We start from the raw sequence: 19092 nt of genomic DNA, 5'->3' as shown, positions 1-19092 counted from the left end.
CCTCGTTCTGAGTGTTAGAAAACAGTCCAATCTCCACGGTTCTTGGGAGGACAACTCCAGAAGAAGAGGGAACCAAATCTGAAGCTGCCAGAAGGGTGCAATCAGGATCACGGTTCCGCAGTCTTGCTTGAGTTTCAGCAAAGTCTTTCCTACTAGAGGTATGGGAGGATACACATACAGAAGGCCTGTCCCCCAATGTAGGAGAAAGGCATCTGACGCTAGTCTGTCGTGGGCTTGAAGCCTGGAACAGAACTGAGGGACCTTGTGATTGATCTGAGTGGCAAAAAGATCCACCGAGGGGGTGCCCCATGTTCAGAAGATCTTGCGGACTACGTCCATGTTCAGTGACCACTCATGAGGTTGCATTATCCTGCTCAACCTGTCGGCCAGACTCTTGTTTACGCCTGACAGATAAGTGGCTTGGAGAAACATGTGGTGACGGTGAGCCCAAAGCCACATCTGGACGGCTTCCTGACTCAGAGGGCGAGATCCGATGCCCCCCTGCTTGTTGGTGTAAAATATGGCAACCTGATTGTCTGTCTGAATTAAGATACGGTTGAACAGCCGATCTCTGAAAGCCTTTAGAGCGTTCCAGATCGCTCTTAATTCCAAGAGGTTGATCTGCAGACCTCTTTCCTGAAAGGACCAGCCTCCCTGAGTGTGGAGCTCCCCACCCCAGGAGAGATGCATCCGTCGTCAGCACTTTTCACGGCTGAGGAACTTGAAATGGTCATCCCATGGTCAAATTAGATTGAATTGTCCACCAGTGAAGAGAATTTCGAAAGCTGGTGGACAGTTGGATTACATCCTCTAGATCCCCCGTAGCTTGAAACCACGTGGAAGCTAGGGTCTATTTAGCTGATCTCAAATGTAGAAGTGCCATGGGCGTGACATGAACTGTGGAGGCCATGTGCCCCAGAAGTCTCAACATTTGCCGAGCCGTGACCAGATGAGACGCTTGAACCATGGACACCAGGGACAGAAGGTGGTCCGTCCTTGTCTCGGGAAGATAAGCTCAAGCTGTCTGAGTGTAACAGGGCTCCAATGAATTCCAATGTTTGGAATGGGGTGAGATGGGACTTGGGATAATTTATGATGAACCCCAGTAGCTCTAGCACCCGAATAGTCATTCGCATGGACTCCAGAGCACCCTCCTTCGAGGTGCTCCTCACCAGTCAATCGTCAAGATAAGGAAACACATGCACTCCCAGTCTGCGTAGCGACGCTGTGACTACAGCTAGGCATTTGGTAAACACTTTGGGCGCAGACACCAGGCCAAAAGGCAGTACATAGTACTGAAAGTGCTGTGTTCCCAGTCGAAATCGAAGATACTTCCTGTGAGCTGGAAGTATTGAGATGTGTGTGTAAGCATCCTTTAAGTCCAGAGAGCATAGCCAATCGTTTTCCTGAATCATGGGAAGAAGGGTGCCTAGGGAAACCATCCTGAACTTTTCACGGACTAGAAATTTGTTCAGGGCCCTTAGGTATAGGATGGGACGCATCCCCCGTTTTGTTTTGTTTTGCACAAGGAAGTACCTGGAATAGAATCCCAGCCCTTCTTCCCCTGGTGGAACGGGTTAGACCGCTTGGGCCTTCAGAAGGGTGGAGAGTTCCTCTGCAAGTATCTGTTTGTGCTGGGAACTGTAAGAATGAGCTCCCGGTGGACAATATGGAGGTTTGGAGTCAAGATTGAAGGTGTATCCTGACCAGACTATTTGAAGAACCCACCGGTCGGAGATTATGAGAGGCCACCTTTGGTGAAAAAATATCAACCTCCCCTCCAACCAGCAAGTCGTCCGGCACGGACACTTTTACTGAGGCTATGCTGAACTGGAGCCAGTCAAAAACCCATCCCTTGCTTTTGCTGGAGAGCTGAAGAGGCCTTAGGCACACGCTGTTGATGAGAACGAGCACGCTGGGATTGAACCTGGACAGGCTGCCGAGAAGCAGGAGTGTACCTACGTCTAGCATAGGAATAGGGAGCACTCCTCTTCCCTCCAAAAAACCTCCAAGATGAGGAGATAGTAGCAGAAGACGCCCCAGCAGGAGACAGAATCCATAGCATCATTGTGCTTCTTGAGCTGGTCAACTAGATCCTCTACTTTCTCACCAAAAAGATTATCCCTCCAACAAGGAACATCCGCCATCCGCTGCTGGACCGAATGATCCAGGTCAGAGACATGCAGCCATGACCTTCTGCTACCTGACCACCTGGCGAAAAGGCTCAGCCTGCTCCGGAGGGAGTGCATCAACCAAGTTAGACAGTTGCCTCATCGAGTTCCACAAGTGGATGCTCGTGAAGAGCTGGTATGTTTCTATTTTGGCAGCGAGCATAGCGGCCTGATACGCCTTCCTCCCAAAAGAGTCCAAGGTTCTAGATTCTCTGCCTGGAGGTGCCGAGGCATAGTCCCTAGTACTCTTGGCTCTTTTGAGAGCGGCGTCCACCACCATGGAATTGTGAGGTAACTGAGACCTCATCAATCCAGGCTCACCGTGGATCCGATATTGAGATTCAGTCTTTTATGGGATCACAGAGTTAGACAGAGGGAACGACCAGTTTTGCATAAGGACTTCCTTCAGTACATTATGCAAAGGAGCCGTTGCAGTCTCTCTAGGCAGAGAAGGATAATCCAGGACGTCGAGCATCTCAGCCCTGGGCTCATCCTCAACCTCCATAGGGAAGGGAATAGCCGCAGCCATTTCCCGGACAAAGGAGGTGAAGGACAGACTCTCCGGTGGAGACAGTCTCCTTTCTAGTGGAGGGGAAGGTTCAGAAGGAATCCCATAAGACTCGTCAGAAGAAAAGTACCTGGGATCCTCCTCTTCCTCCCACGAACTCTCATCTTCAGTATCGGACAAGACATCCCTCAGAGAAGTTCGAAACTGATCCTGCCTCGACGCTGAGGAACAATGTCCTCGATGGCGGTGCCGAGAAGTCAACGCACGCCTGGACTCCGGTGAAGCTTCCTCCACCGACGTCAAAGGGGAGTCGACCTAGGTGGCAGGCGGCACCGAGGTCGGGGACCTCACCACAGGCGAAGGACCAGATGCCATTGCAGCAGACGGTACGGAAGGCACAAGCACCCCCGACACCGTAGCAGACTGGCGCAGCAACCCTTCCAGAAGCTCTGGAAGCAGGGCCCTGATGCACTCATCGAGAGCCGCGGGGTCGGTAAAGGAGCCGGTGGCAGAATCTGTCGAGGCTCAGGAGCAGGTACCGGGCTGCTAGACTGACGCATCGGCACCTCCTGAATAGGGGGACAGCGATCCTCTTGGCGCCGACACTTCTCGGGTGCCGAATCCCTCGAAGTCCCGGAGCTCCCAGCACCGTGTGTGGAAGGAGAACTATGACGGTGCTTGTTCGCCTTCGCTCAACGTCCGTCATCAAGACTCCTCGGTACTGATGAGGAAGATGTGGAATCCTCACATCTCCTCGGGGCCAGGTCCGACGAAGGTCGGGCTCGGGGGGCCTGCATAACAGGAGGCTTCGAGACAGGTAGAGACCCATTCGATGCCTTACTGCTGCCAGCACGAGTTGGTCGTTCCGCAGCCATTACCTTCACTCCCGACGTCTATGCATCCCTCGATGTCGACGCCGCCAACCTCAGTACCAATGTCGAAGGACCGGACCGAGCCCCAAAAAGCTTCTCTCATTGGGCTTCTCGAGGCACTTGGGTCCGTTTCTTCATGCGAAGACACAGAGTGCAAGTGGCTGGGCTATGGTCGAGCCCAAGGCATTGGATACACCAAGCGTGGGTATCGGTATCCGAGATGGTCCGGTTGCACCGAGTACGTTTGAAGCCACTGGGTGTCTTCGATCACATGGAAGGAAAAACGGCTTCGGCAAAATTAAACGACGCGATCGTGCCAAAAAAGTAAAGGGCACAAAAGGGAAAAAGGCCAACCGCGTCGAAAAGAAAGAAAACTTAGAAAGTGCCAAAAACTAAGAAAAAATACCAGGGTTAAAAAAAAAAAAAAGAACGAATAACGATATAAAGAAAGGAAAATACAAAAAGAATTGTGAAGAGTCTCTCTCCTGGGCCAGCGAAGCGAACAGGGAATAACCTCTTCACCTCACCGTGGACAAGAAAAAACTGAGCGTGAACGCTCACGTGACAGGCGGAAGTCGTCCGCGCATGCATGGTGGATGTGGTTCACGCGCTAGAAGGCTCTGGCAAAACTTTTTTAATTTTGCTGTAGAAAAATTTGCCATTTCCTGGGCCGCCGACCCACATGTGAGAACAAGCAGCCTGCTTGTCCTCAGAGAAAATTAATTCCCCAAGGTTCTCTGCAGAGCTTTTGGAGTTAAAGAGAAGATGTCACAGATTAAAACATAGCTGGCGTAAATCCAAGGATGAGTTATAAGTATTAGTTGTAAACAGACTAAAATTGTAAAAGCATGATCTGAATTTGACTAGAAGGACTTATTACCTTTCTTTAGTAGAACTAGAAAGGCATACTTTAAGGAAGTTGTTTGGCTTACTGCATTATAATCTAACGCTGCCTTTTCTATCTAACTCTACTCAGCCTTCTGCTGAGGTGTTGGTTACATACTTTGCCTCCAAAGTAAGCATTATCAATTCTTCTGGCTGCAATTTGGAGCACTGGCATAGCCACTTAGGGCTCAGGCCCACCCACAGTAGCACACATTTAGTGGTAGCTGGTGGGGATCTCAAGCTCCACCAGCTGAAGGCTTCCCCCTGATGGTAATGAAAACGCTACTTTCCACAATACCGGCAACTGCAAATGCTCAGTTTTCAGCGTATGCCTGCTGCAGACTGCCAAGGTGGAAAAAAGCATTTTTCCGCCAGCTAAGATTTTTTTTTTTTTTTTTTTGGGGGGGGGGGGAAGAACAAAGTGCCCACCGAGTTCTTGCCTAGGCCTACTCAAAATCTGTTTTCTGGCTACGCCCCTGATTTGGAGACTAGGTATAATCACATTGATTTAACAGTGGATTCTAATATTCCAGCTGATAGAATTTGGACTAAGTTTGATTCTGTTTCAGCATCTACTCTGCTTCCTTTGGTAAATAGGTTATCTCACTCAAACTGCCCTTTAGATAGTGTGTCTTCTTTTTTTACCTGAAAGATACTTCTGATTTATTGAGCTGGCTGGTTTCCTTTGTTAATATTATTCTCGCTCTGGGTTGGTTTTCTCAGGATATGGAGAATATCGTATTGACTCTGATTCCTAAACAGGCAGATGACTTGTCTCAGGTAACTAATTTTAGGCCAATTGCAAATAATCCTTTTCCTACAAAAGCAACTAAATTTGTGGTCGGCTCTCAGTTGTCTCATTATATTGACAAATTTAATTTGATTCCTAGATCTCAACATGGGTTCCACCCTTTTCACAGTACAGAAACTCTGTTGCCGTCTGACTTCTGAAGTGAAGTAGGTTCTGTGTCGGGGTGTCGAGCTGTTGCAGTTTAATATTTCTGCCTTTGACACTGTTAACCTTAACATTTTACTAAACTTGTTATCTGCCTGTGGAATTGCAGATTCTGTTTATCTTTGGTTTGAATCTTTTCTGTCAAATAGGCAACACTTGGTCTTAAAAGATGGTAGTTTTTCCAACTCCCTGGACTTTCCCATGTGGAGGGGCCCCAGGATTCCCCCATTTCCTCACTCTTATACAATCTATATTTGAGTACACTTGGAAGGATTGTATTGGGACCAGGAAAGTTATTACTGTCTTATACCAATGATATTTTTCTTTTAATTCTGGTTAGACAGAACACTGAATCCATCTTGTCTATTCTTCACAAAAGTATTAGCAAAATTGTAGAATGGTCCACTCTTATGCGACTCAAACTGAATGCAGATAAAACTAAAATGTTGTGGTTTGGTTTACATTTATCTGATATTCCTCAGTCTATTGATACTGAGGATGGAATAAACAAAGGTTCTGAGGCTGTCCAGTGTTCTGGGTATGCTTTTAGATTCTTCTTTGTCAATGGAACTTCAAGTCAATAATTTGAACCAGAAGGCTTATTTTAAGTTCAAATAGCTTTGGCTACTGCATTCTTATTTGTTGCAGGATCATTTTAGAGTTATTGTACAATTGTCCATTCTAGTCTTATTGGATTATTACAACTCTTTGTATTTAAGTTGATTCAAAACTCTGCAGCTAGACTAATTTTTTGAAAGTCAAGATTGGATCATGTTTCTCCTTTGCTAATAGAGTTTCACTGGTTACCAGTTCAGGCAAGGAGTTCTTTTAATGTGCTATGTCTGGTATTTAAACTATTATGTTCTGAGGATTTATCACAATCGATTAAAGTCTTTAAAATGTTACTTCAACCTCTCAGACTTGCAATCACCTTATCTTGGCTTTTCCATCTAAAACAAGTGTGAGATTCAAGGCTCTTTTCTCATATTTTTAGATTTTCAGCTGTTCGTCTTTGGAATGGTCTTCCTGTTGAAATTCATCCTTTGAAAAATTATTTTTTTTTTTATTTCGTAAGGCTTTGAAGATCTTTTTATTGATGTATTGAGGTCTTTGCTTATTTTTTTTATTTATTTATTTATTTGTAATTTCAAACAATAATATACAAGATATCCTTGCTTTAGGTAATACAGAGAGATAAGTCATATAAAATCAATTAAATGATTACAGGAAAAAGAAAACAAAGAAAACAAATCTCCCTTTCTTAGACCACAACTATGGAAGGGGGGGGGGGTCAGAAAAATTGAGGAGAAATTTAACATAATCAAATTTTTAAGGAATTAAGGCCTAGACCTGACCACAGATGTATTTAACACTATATTGAACCTTTATCCTGGAAAGTCATTTAGCAAGCTTCTTTAATTCAACAAAACTTCTCAATTGTTCCGGCTCGAAAAAGGTATACTTATTATCCTGATATTTTATGAGACATTTACAAGGATAAGCCAGCAAAAAGCTGGCTCCTAGCTTTTTAACATCCTCTCTCAATAACAAAAACTTCCGTCTCTTTTCTTGAGTAGATTTTATAACATCCGGAAAGATCCATATTCGAGCACCATAAAATAATTTTTGAGAATTCTTAAAGAATAGTTTCATAATTGAATTAACATCAGGCTCAAAAATAAAAGATACCAATAAAGTAGCACGAGATTGGATCTCAGTCAACGAATTCTCAAGAAATGCTGTCAAGTCCTGTAATCCTGAAGGTTGTAAATCCTGTTGAACCTTTGTTCTCCGCTGTTCCTCATTTTTTCGTGGCATTGGGAGGTAATATATTTTATTAATCGGAGGAATACAATCAGAGGAGTAGTGGAGAACTTCAATTAGATATTTTTTAAATAGCTCCATTGGGCCCAACTCTGTCATTATTGGAAATTTTAATATCCTCAAGTTGAGGCGTCTGTTGAAATTTTCAATTTGATCTAATTTGTTATGTAGGGTAATTTTATCCTTAATCAAACTTTCAGTTGTATTCTTTAGTGAGGTAAGTTCTTGTTGAATCAAAGCCTTTTGCTTCTCAGAATCTAATTTGAATTTTTCAAAAGAATCATACAAAGAGTCTACCTTAGTCACTAATGAAGCCGTGTCCAAGGCAGCTTTCAAAGTTGTCTTATGAAGATTCTGTAGCATTACCCAAATGCCTTCCAGGGAAACCTCCACGCGGGCTCCTAGCTCCTGATGAAAACCTTCAGCAGCTTTTCCGGGGGTGGTTCCGACTGCGATACCCTCCTCAACGCCAACTCCGGACGCCTCCGAAGGTTCCGCCTCCCCGCGGAGTTCTGCTGGGCATGGAGGCGGGTTCAATCCGGGCGAGGAAAGCGTCGTCTCTAGCCCTAGGGGAGCCGCCGCTCCTCCAACCGCTTCCACAGCAGGGCTCCTCGCCTCTCTATTCCGTGGAGTACTCGTCGCGAATCCATCAAGGGTCCGCTGGACTACTTGGGAGGCTCTTGGCGCAGTCGGTAAGCCCCTAACCAACCCTTTCCTTTTTGTATGGGGCATAGTTAGTAATTTAAAGATAAATTCAGGAAAATAGGAACAAGAGTCCGCAGAGCCTCGATGAGCGTTAACGAGCAGCGTCCGCCATCTTGGACCCCCGAGGTCTTTGCTTATTAATATATTTTTTATAGTTCATTTTCTGTTTGTATCAATTCAATTTCTTTGTATCTCACCTTGAATCTCGCATGAGGGAGCTGGTAGGTTATAAATCCTCTAAAAAAGAAATTGCTAATCTGCTGTTGGTGATCCGTAACCTGTCGTTAAAATTGTCCATAGTACCTAAAGATTGGAGGGTGGCTAATGTAATGCTGATTTTTAAAAAAAAATTTCATGGGTGGTCTTGGAAATTACTGACTGTTAAGTCCAACTTCAGTGCTGGGTAAAATAGTGCAAACTATTAAAGAACAAAATTACAGAACACAAACATGATCTAATGGGACAGAGTCAGCATGGATTCAGCCAAGGGAAGTCTTGCTTAATAATCTGCTTCATTGCTTTGAAGGTGTGAATAAACATGTTGATAAAAGTGAGCCGGTTGATGTAGTGTATATAGATTTTCAGAAAGCTTTTGACAAAGTTCCTCATGAGAGACTCCTGAGAAAATTAAAAAGTCATGGGACAGGAGGCAATGTCATTCTGTGGATTAGGAAATGATTCTTGGAAAGAAAACAGAGGGTAGGGGTTAAATGGCCATTTTTCTCAATGGAGGAGTGCGAACAGTGGAGTGCCACAGGGATCTGTACTGGGACCAATGCTATTTAACACATTTATAAATGATCTGGAAAACAGAATGATAAGCGAGATGACTAAATTTGCAGATGACACAAAACCATTGTAAGTTGTCAGAACACATACAGATTGTGAAAAATTACAGGAAGACCTTAGGAACCTGGAAGACTGGGCATCTCCTTCCACTTAACCAGTCTATTCTTATATTCTTAAAGCATGGTTCCCTTGCAGAGAAGCATGATCTCTGCTCAAACATGGCTTCCTTGAGTGTGAAGCCAGAAAATGGAGAGAGAAGCCATTTGCTTAACGGCAACGTGATGATGTCACCTGGGGGGGGGGGGGGGGGGTCGGATACGACGGGTGGTCAGATTAGCAAAGGTCCGATAAACAAGACAGTACTGTATGTTAAAAAGCACTTATCCCAGAACAGATCTCTGGTATACTCTACAACTCCTTTCTCCATTGAGAAAAATCGACCATTTAGGGGCATAGTTATCGAAATACAAACAGCAAAGGTGACACAAGAGTCCAACAAACGAATAATGTAGTGCAATAATTTATTCTAATATTAATAACAGGTATCGTCGACTAATATTAATAACAGGTATTATCGACTCAACACGGGCCATATTTTGGCCACAGAGGGCCTGCTTCAGGAGTCAATACCGATGGTTGCACTAGATATACAAGTTAATATATTATCATAAACTAATGCAATGGTAGATAACACAGCGATGTGTCGAGTCGAAGATGCCTGTTAATATTAGAATAAATTATTGCACTACACCATTCATTTGTTGGACTCTTATGTAACCTTTGCTGTTTGTACTTCTATTTTTATGCACAAAGGCTTGTTCTTCCCTTTTTTGTTTGTTTACAGGGACCTGTTATCAACATAGGCTACCATTAAGTCATGTTATTTTACCACTAACTCATGCTCTTTTAGAAACGGGTCTTATTTTATGCAATGAAACCTAGTTACTAGTAACTGGGATTAACAGTAAAATAATGTCACTTTAATTCTTGTTGATAACTTTTCCCTTTAACCCTACTCATTTTTTGTTTATCTTTTAACCAGGTCCCAGTATATATTGCCTCATATCCCATAATTAAAAAAGAAAAATGTCCTCAGTACTCTCATGAGGGATTCTGTCAAACATTCTGAAAATCCAGACACAGTACAGAAGCCCGTTCACCTTTACCTATATATTTATTCAAGCCTTCAAAACAAAATGTAGTAGACTGGTGAGGCAAGACTTCCCTTAGCAAAATCCATGTTGGCTTTGTCCCATTAAAGTATGGTTTAAGTATTTGAAAGGAATGCTAATGCAGTAGATTTCTTTCATGTCCTCACTACAGTTAAGTCAAATTGTGCCCCAATTTCCTTGGCAGGCACACCAATTGGCTTTATATCCTCTGTAAAAAAAAAAAAATACTTGAAGTCATCAATGACAAAAATATGAATTTTCAAATCACATATCTCCAATACTATTAAGGGCTGTTTTCATAAATTAAAACAACTTTCCTCAGTTAAACGTTTTTCGACAAAACAGCTCCCAGAATTTTCATCCTTTCTTTTGTTATAACAAAACTGGATTATTGTAATTCTTTATTGCAAGGTACAAAAGGCCAGCAGCTTGCATCACCTACAGATTGTGAAAATGCAGCAATAAAACTGATGACTGGATCAAAACAAAATTAAGTTGACTCCCTTCTCCAAGAAGAGCATTAGTTGCCAATATCTCATAGAATAACATACATAAATGTTAACTATAAATGGCTCTTCAGAAACCACTTTAAAACAAAAATTATAATAATTTCTATCTTCAATTCTATGTTGAATATATTGATTGTAATTTTTCTATATCATCACAATATGTGAAAATAGTGCTTAGTACACCTCCATTATTCAAACCCTAGAACTTGATGGAAAACGGATGAAAACCACTGCACCAACAGCTGTGATTTTACTCAAATGAGATATTATTACAATTGCACTTGTCTTGAAGGCTGATGACACGTGCATCTTTCATCGAGCTGGTGCAAACTGAACTTGTGTTCCAGAGAGGAGATGTTCCACACCCAAGTGTAAACGATCCAAACGCCACATGAGTTGGCGCCACTTTAGAAATTGTACCCCCCCCCCCCTTTTTTTCCAAAAAAAATCTCTATTGTGTCCCAGAAAAAATTGAAAAGTTCTCAACCTTTCGAATTTCTTGAATTGGGAACCCTCTACTTGTAAATACTAGATGTCTCTTGTTACGCTAAAAATCCAATTCTTTTAAAGCCATCAGGAACCTACTCCTCCAGATCACATGGAAACTCCTCTTGTCCAAAACCATACCGGCGCTATACTGTGCTCTTCTTCTTGATCCTTCTCACAAAATCTTATTCTCTGTCCATCTCATACAGTCTTGGTCTCTACATTGGCCATGTTTCACTGATGCTTCCTCTGGAGACCAAACACTGAAACCAGAAAAGTCTACAGGCTTTCAAGAAAATGGCGCCGTTCTCCTTGCAACACATATGCATGCCGTTTGCTGTCCATCAAGTTACAGGGTTGGAATGATGGGGATGTACTGAGCACAATTTTCACATATTGTGGTACCAGGGTATTAGTTTTTAAGATACGTAATGATGGAAAAATTACAATCAATATGTTCAACAAAGAATAGAAGACAATAGCATACAAGATTTTGTCCTTAGTTCACAAAATTCTCCAGTCTGGTGTTCCTCTATATCTAGGTCGACATAGAAACAGAAGAACAAACCCCCGCAGTCCACAAAACACACAACAAAGGTGACTAAAAATGATTGTCAGACGATGAAATATCATCAAATGTTTATTTTCATCCAAGACTCAACACAAGCTGTGTTTTGGCCCAAATAGGCCTGCATCCGGAGCCTAAAAATAATAGAGCAAAATATATCATAATTGATAGAATAAATAAATTAAACCAAACAGACACAATCCTAAATGACACAAAAATATTTTTAAAAATATATTAAAAAAATGAATAATTAGGCCAAAGGGACATGATGTAGATATATATATATATATATATAGTATTCTAATTTCTAATGTATGGCATTTATGTATTCTAATGTATGGTGTTAAAAGTTGGTAATGTAAATACATATAAATAAAGCACATTGCCAATATATGGAAAGACACACCGCAGATAAAAAGTCTGACAGAACTAGAAGATTAATATATAAAATTAGAGGTCAACTATTTTATAAGGTTATCTTCTCTACAGTTACAGTAATTGGAATACTTAATACCAGATGGATTCTTTTTTGCTTACATCCTCATAAGGTAGTATTTTTTGCATTGTTTACATTTTTTGTATTCACTTTGATCATTGTGCAGTTTTATTACACTGATAGCAATATTACATTTATGTACAGTTTTGTTGAACTTTTTTTTACAGTGTTAAATTTTTTAATATTAGCATTCTAGTTTTAATTAACTTTATCTGCAGTATGTCTTTCCATATAGTGGAAATATTTATGCTTTATATGTATTTACATTATTACCAACACTATACATTAGAATACAGTTAATTATCTGATGTTTTTGTGTCATTTAGGATTATGTCCCTTTAGCTTAATTTATTCATTCTATTTATTATGATATATGTTGCTCTTTTTTATTTAGACTCCTGATAGAGGAAACAAGGCTCATTTCAAGTCTTGGATAAAAATAAACATTTCAAATTATTATACCATCTGGCTATCATTTATAGTCGAACTCAAAAAAACTAATCCACAGAAAAAAGATGTTGCTAAACATGCAATGTTTATACTAGGGAAGGAAAAGCCTGAAAGAGCTCTGATTTGAAGAGCTGAGTTGATCATGATTGATCGGCACTTCATCATCGGCAAAAACCTCCCCCACACAAAAATTGAAACTTATAGTGAAAAACGTTTTGTCATGAAAATGCTTGAGAAGTATTTCTTTTCATTATCAACACTAATTGCACTGGAAGGACTGCTTAATAAACTACCCAAATAAAATTTTTTTAGAAATGTTTTTGGCAACAAGCATTTTCATGCAATAAATGGGAGCACTTACCTCCGTGGGCAGAAAAGAGAAAGTGCATATTTGCCGGAGAGAACTCCTTTTCAGTCAGCTAAGACATAAATTGAGGCCTCATTCCACTGCTCATAGCTGCCCCTTTGTGTGGAGCTATTTGGTGGGGGGCAGAGAGGGGGGAACCCGGCCCCCACCAGAATATCATTCCTGGCTGGGAGATGAGGGACCCAGCTCCGCTGTGTGTCGACTAGACTCAAACACGATCCACAGCCAGAAATGAGGACCACTATAGCAGCATTCCCCCTTGCTCAACTGTAACTCAGAACAAGCTGAGACAGGAGCTCCCAGAGAAAATTAAAGAGAGCTACATGAGCTGTCTACCATCCGCTAGGAGACCGAGAATACTGAGCATTCTATGGCTGCACTACTTCCTTAAGACAGTGTTTCCCAAGTCGGTCCTGGAGTACTCCCCTTGCCAGTTAGATTTTCAGGATATCCACAATGAATATGCATGAAAAGATGATTTGTATATACTGCCTCCATTGTATGCAAATCTCTTTCAGGCATATTCATTGTGGATATTCTGAAAACCTGACTGGCATGGAGGTACTCCAGGACTGACTTGGGAAACAGCTTTATGGAACGGATCACTTGGGGCTCTTTTGTTCTCTGTATCCTTCTGCTGGTGGACATAACCCATTCAAGCTGGGCTGGTCTGGTATGGACAAAAAGGAACAATAGTTATACACATCTTAACCCTGGTTCAATATGAAAACAGTCTTAACAAAACTTCCTAATCAGATCTTTCACGCTCTATCCCGTGACTGATCCCACATCCAAACTTCATGCGACTGAATCGATTTCTGAAGTTGCACAGGCTCAGGTAAAAAAAAAGAAAAATTATTGCCCTGAGCTTTCACTAGCCATTTCCTGAGAAACCTCATGCTTTGTACTTCTCTCGGACTTTTCAAATAGTAACATAGTAAATAACAGCAGATAAAGACCTGTACAGTCCATCCAGTCTGCCCAATCTTAACAACAGATGACACATGCATTTTGAACGAACCTTGCAGGTACTTCAGATGGTAGGAATCCAGTGGTACATAAGGAGCTTTCATCGGTTGGGTAAGAACGACACTGAGGTCCCATGACATCAGTGGAGGTTTGACAAGGGGCTTTGAAAAAAGCAAACTTCTCATGAAGTGAACAACTAAAGGGTGTCCAGAGATGACCTTACCCTCTACACGTTTAGGATAAGCACTAATCGCACTGAGGTGAACCCTTACGAGATTACTACTACTACTTATGGTCTTAACACCAAATTTGGAAAGGTATAGAAGATATTCAAGCAGGTTCTGTGTAAGGTAAGAAAGGGAATCTAGGGCCTTACTCTCACACCAGACAGCAAACTTCCTCCATTTAAAAGAGTAACACTCCTTAGGGGAATCTTTCCTGGAATCCAGCAAGACCCGGAAGATACCCTCTGGAAAGCCCAAGGAAGCAAATTTTAGGCTTTCAATATCCAGGACAGGATGGCCAGAAACTGGAGGCTGGGATGCAGAAGAGTTCCCTCATTCTGCGTGATGAAGGTCAGAAAACAATCTCCAAAGTCTTTCAAAGGATAACTCCAGAAGAAGAGGGAACCAGATCTGTCAAGGCCAGTAAGGAGCAAATCGGAATCTTGGTCCCGTAGTCATGACTGAGCTTCAACAAAGTCTTCCCCCGCAAGAGTTATGGGAGGATACACATAAAGAACACCTGTCGCTCAATGGAGGAAGGCATCCAAAGCTAGTCTGGAACAGAACTGAGGGACCTTGATTGATGCAAGTGGCAAAGAGATCCGAGGGGGTGCCCCATGCTTGGAAGATAAAATTAGTTGCTCTCTTAGACCCCCCCCCAACCCTTTCTAATGGGGTCAGATGGGAGGGAGGAAGAGTTTAAATACAGAATAGAGACAAACAAGCAATAAGAGGTACACATGAAGGACACAAATGGAAAGGAAGTACAACTATGGATAGATATTGGGCTGAGGGAAGGAGAGAAAACCACCCTGAGGAGAGATGGCATGCTGAAAGGAAGAGGAGCCACAATGGAAGAGAATCACTGTACGATAGGGTAGGAAGATGAGTGCCAAGGGGAAGGATGAAAGAAAAAGAAGAAATCTGTGGGACTGAGGTATCAGTTTGTATGTGTCTGTTTCAAAGATGGCTGATGTTGCTTCTCATTCTATGCACGCAGGGCTTATTTTCAGAACTTCCAGAATGAAATTTCTGTGTGTTCTCTGTTTTCTGTGAATATTTTCAGATATATCCTCATAATGTGGCTCTCTTAGAAAGCTAATTATTGGTGCCTAATTCCTAAAAAATGACCTGCTGATGCTTAGTATCTTTGATTATTTTTTCAACGCTAGATGCAACCTATTTTAAGATAAAATTGATCACTTGTAGAAAAATGAGTAACAAACTGCGTTTCTAAAGATAAGAAAACTTGAACATAACTCCTGAGGACAGGCAAAGGAAGCTCAGAGTTCATCGTGCTTGAAACTATCACTTAAGGCCGTAATTAATCATTAACCATTTTCAAAAAGATTCTGGGAGACCTGAAAAAAATATTACACACAGTTTTATGGCATATTAGAGTTAAACCCAATAAAGTGTACAACGAGTACACTTTACAGTTCTAGACAATACATTCAGCTTTGCTTAGAGACCAAACCTATGAGCCCATAATGCCGTTTAATTCTGATCAGAGTACACTGTACCTGCAATCTTTATGGCTACAGGATCCTCTGAAACTGGAACAGGTCCTTCTTTAGCTTCAACCTGTTTCTCAGGGACCAGAGGAGATGTGGCAGGAAGGGTATATTTAGTCTCAACACAGGCCACAGGTGTTGATGCTGAGGGCTTAGAATTGTGAAACAGACTAGCCCAAGACTTTGCAGGCTGATTCACAGAGAGTAATCCTGAAACAGCAGCCTCAGCAGCAGGTAAAGAGTCTCCTTGTTTTGGTTGCTCTGGGTCCATGCTGTCTTCAGCATGCAATTCCACCCCATTAGTACCTGTGCCTTCTCCAGGGGTTTCAAATGTTTGTCCATTAGAAACCCCAAGGTTTTCAGTAGTATCAGTACCAGTATAAGGCTGCACAACAGCTGTCCTTATAGGGCTATCCCTTCCACTCTCTGAGGGAATATAAGATTGTTCACAATTTGTAACACTGCATATCTCAGGCTGCCCAGCAGTCCTGTTATTGTCTAGTGCATTGGAAACAGAAACACACAGAGCTTCATTTATGAAGTCCACAGAATTTTCTGGGCTGTTACAAGTCCTTGGGGAGCCTGATGAGACCAATATGTCTCCTGAAAACTCTGTATCATCTGTGTTTATACTGTTAACTCCAGATGAATTTACATGACCATTTACAAGAGTCTCGGGAAGAACACCATCGCTGGCATCTTCTAAGTAACTGTAGTATCCTGGAGGTCTTTTTTTCTTCTTCTTTCGCTCCCTCTGTCCAAGGCCAGACATACTGTCACTGTCAGGGTTGCCACTGCTATCCAAAGGAAGCGTGGTTTCGGTAAAATGGCAGTCAAGCGAATTACAGTTGCTTTCAATAAGGGCATCATCATGGGTTTTCTGGGTAGGCGTGCAGCCAAGAATGAATTCTGGTGCCTGAGGATTCAGAGTACTTGAAATACTGTAGTCTGTGTTATTCAACACAGATGTATCTAACTCATTAACACCAAACTCGATTCTCTGATACTCCTCCCCTGCAAAGAAAGAAAAAAAAGAGATCTATTAAAATATCACAGAGTATTTCCAAGGATCCTTTGTATAATGTACAAGAAGAAGAACTTAAGAGTGGGGCTTCTGGATATGTTTTTCTCTACCATTTAATACTGCCATGGGGTTTTTTTTACTCATTTTATTCAATATGAATGTGAAGGTTTTAAAGCATTGGCATAAGCATGTTATATTGCTGTGACTGATAATTGCTGTGGCAGCCTAGAGGAAAAACATATTTGAGAGGTGTTAAGAGCTTATGCTAGGCTAGAGCTCTGCAAAACGACAAACGCAAATCTGTAACCCTGGCCTTACAATACCACAAACCACAGGATAGCCAGCTTGGATCTGCCACAACTGCTCAGAAACCACCTAGCTCAATGGAAGAAGAATGGTGGTAGCTAACAACGATCCAATGCCACAGGAAATTAGCTAAATGTTGTGGTAATGGTGCCACTAGTATTTGGCAACTATTTAGTTTATTACAAAAAAAATTGTATTAACCCATTAGTGCCCAATGTTCCCATATGGGAACAAATCAATTTGTTCCCATGTGGCTTATTATGGGAACATTGGGCACTAATGGGTTAAGAGGGGATGCATACTGAATTATGTATGAAAACTTGTATATTCATCTAACCAGAATGGTAGAGACAAAAAGAGCAAGGCAAAATTCGGTTTCAGGGTGAATCATCCTACCCCGACCACTGTGATCGATAGTAGATTCTGCTATTGCTTAGAAACCAAGCAGCGCTGAAACCTAGGGGGCATTACACAATGTTATCTGAATGTTCTAATTGTGTGCTTATTAGATATTCCATCACTATTATGCTTGCATCGTATTATATCTCTGTTGTTTGAATTTCAGTGCTGTTAAATGTGTATATTTTTTATTATTATTAGGTTTAAATTTGCCTGTTTTCAAGCTTTCCTCTTTCATTGTACATATGTTTATGCTTGTACATTTTAATATTGTCATGCTGTTAACAAAATTGTAAGTTTGATGTTAAACTATACTTACTGTACACCGCATTGGGTGAATTGCTTCATAAAGTGGTTAATAAATCCCAATAAAATTGATTTGGATAAGGACTTATACCTTGTAAGAAGTCAAGCTTCTACAGCTGACTGCTGAGATATCTTTAGCAATGTACACCAGAATAAGTGGGCTAACTGATTTTTATATGCTATACTCCTATAAAGCAGACTCATGTTTAAGATTTAAAAATGTAAATGTGGTAACAATTTCTTTCTATATGCTATTTGTCTTTGCACTGAAGCATTTGGTCACTAACATGAAATTTGGGCTTGCCTGCTAATTTCCTTTCCTTTAGTCCTGTTAGACCAGGCCAGACAAGTGGGTTGTGCTCCCCAACCAGCAAACAGAGGTAGAGCAGACTGATTTTTTTTTTAATGTATTTAAAGAGATGTCACCCCTACTATAAGGTGTTACAGACCTGGAAGCTGCTAGCATATATTTGCCAAAGAAGAACCTTACTTGAACACACTAATGACAGAACAAAAAACAAGCAACCAGTCAAACAATCTCTCCAACCTTAGCATCTTATTCTCAAAAACTTTACTCGTATAGCTGAGAAACAAATTTCATTCCCAGAACTGGAAACTCGCAAGAAGAGTAATTTGTTGAGCCTTATTCTTACTGGGCAGGACCTAGCCTGATCTACCAGGGTTCAAAAAAAACAAAATTAGCAGGTAAGAACAAATTTCACCTTCCTTATCCTGCTAGGTCAGTCCAGACAAGCAGGATGTACCCAAGTTGCTGATCTAGGTGGTATGAAGATGAGACTCCTCTTATGACAGCCCTACCAAAGGTACAATCCTGTTTAGTTGAATATCCAATCTGTAATGCTTAACAAAGAGTAGCCATGCCTAGGTTGCTACCCTGCAAATATCCTCCAGGGCGACCACCCTAGCCTAGGCCCTCTTGGAGGGCACCAAAAGCTAGGATAGAATCTCTCTCTGGTTCAAAAGATGCCACCTCAACTACCTCCTTAATCCAATGGGATAATGAGAAACTGCAGGTCGCTTCCTCGTTTTGCAGAATGCTATGCAATACAAAACAGTGAACTGATTTATGAAAAGCCTGGTCACCATCAAGTACTGAAGTCTGCAAACATCCAACACATGCTGTATCTTGCATTGTCCCAGTCTTCTATAAAGCAAGCGAAACAAAAGACCAATTAAGGCAGCTTGAAAGATGGGATTGTCAGAGTTGAAGACTGAGGCAAGGTCCCACTGAGGCATCACCAACTGGCACAGGATCTGTATGTGCTTAACACCTCTCAGAAGTCATGCAAAATCTGGGTGAGCTGCTAGGAAGAAACCCTTTATTTGATCTCAGTGACAAGAACTACAACTTGAACATTAAAGACAGCAGAAACAGATTGCATTTGAGGCGCCCTTGCAGGAAATCTAGGATTAACAGGATGTCTGCACACTACACCCTCTTGGCAATAACAAAGTCCCTGCCCTATTTGCCCCAGAGAGTGCATTCCTTAACCTGAAAGGCAGGCATCAATCATTACCACTACCCGGAGGCAGGAGGGGTTCCAGGTCTATGAGCAGATGTCAAAGGAAATG

General features: G+C 41.7%; 1 protein-coding gene across 1 annotated transcript in view; it reads right to left on the bottom strand.

Annotated features, from left to right (window-relative positions):
- LOC115459662 (ubiquitin carboxyl-terminal hydrolase 10-like) overlaps positions 1-19092 on the bottom strand; it is a 185700-nt gene that overhangs the window by 117705 nt on the left and 48903 nt on the right. The window contains exon 4 of the mRNA XM_030189467.1: positions 15474-16478. Coding sequence (XP_030045327.1) covers positions 15474-16478 — 1005 coding nt within the window. The remainder of the gene's footprint in view (positions 1-15473; positions 16479-19092) is intronic.

This window comes from Microcaecilia unicolor, unplaced genomic scaffold (assembly GCF_901765095.1).
Source record: "Microcaecilia unicolor unplaced genomic scaffold, aMicUni1.1, whole genome shotgun sequence".
NCBI lineage: Eukaryota > Metazoa > Chordata > Amphibia > Gymnophiona > Siphonopidae > Microcaecilia > Microcaecilia unicolor.
This window is presented reverse-complemented; position numbering and strand designations above follow the sequence as displayed.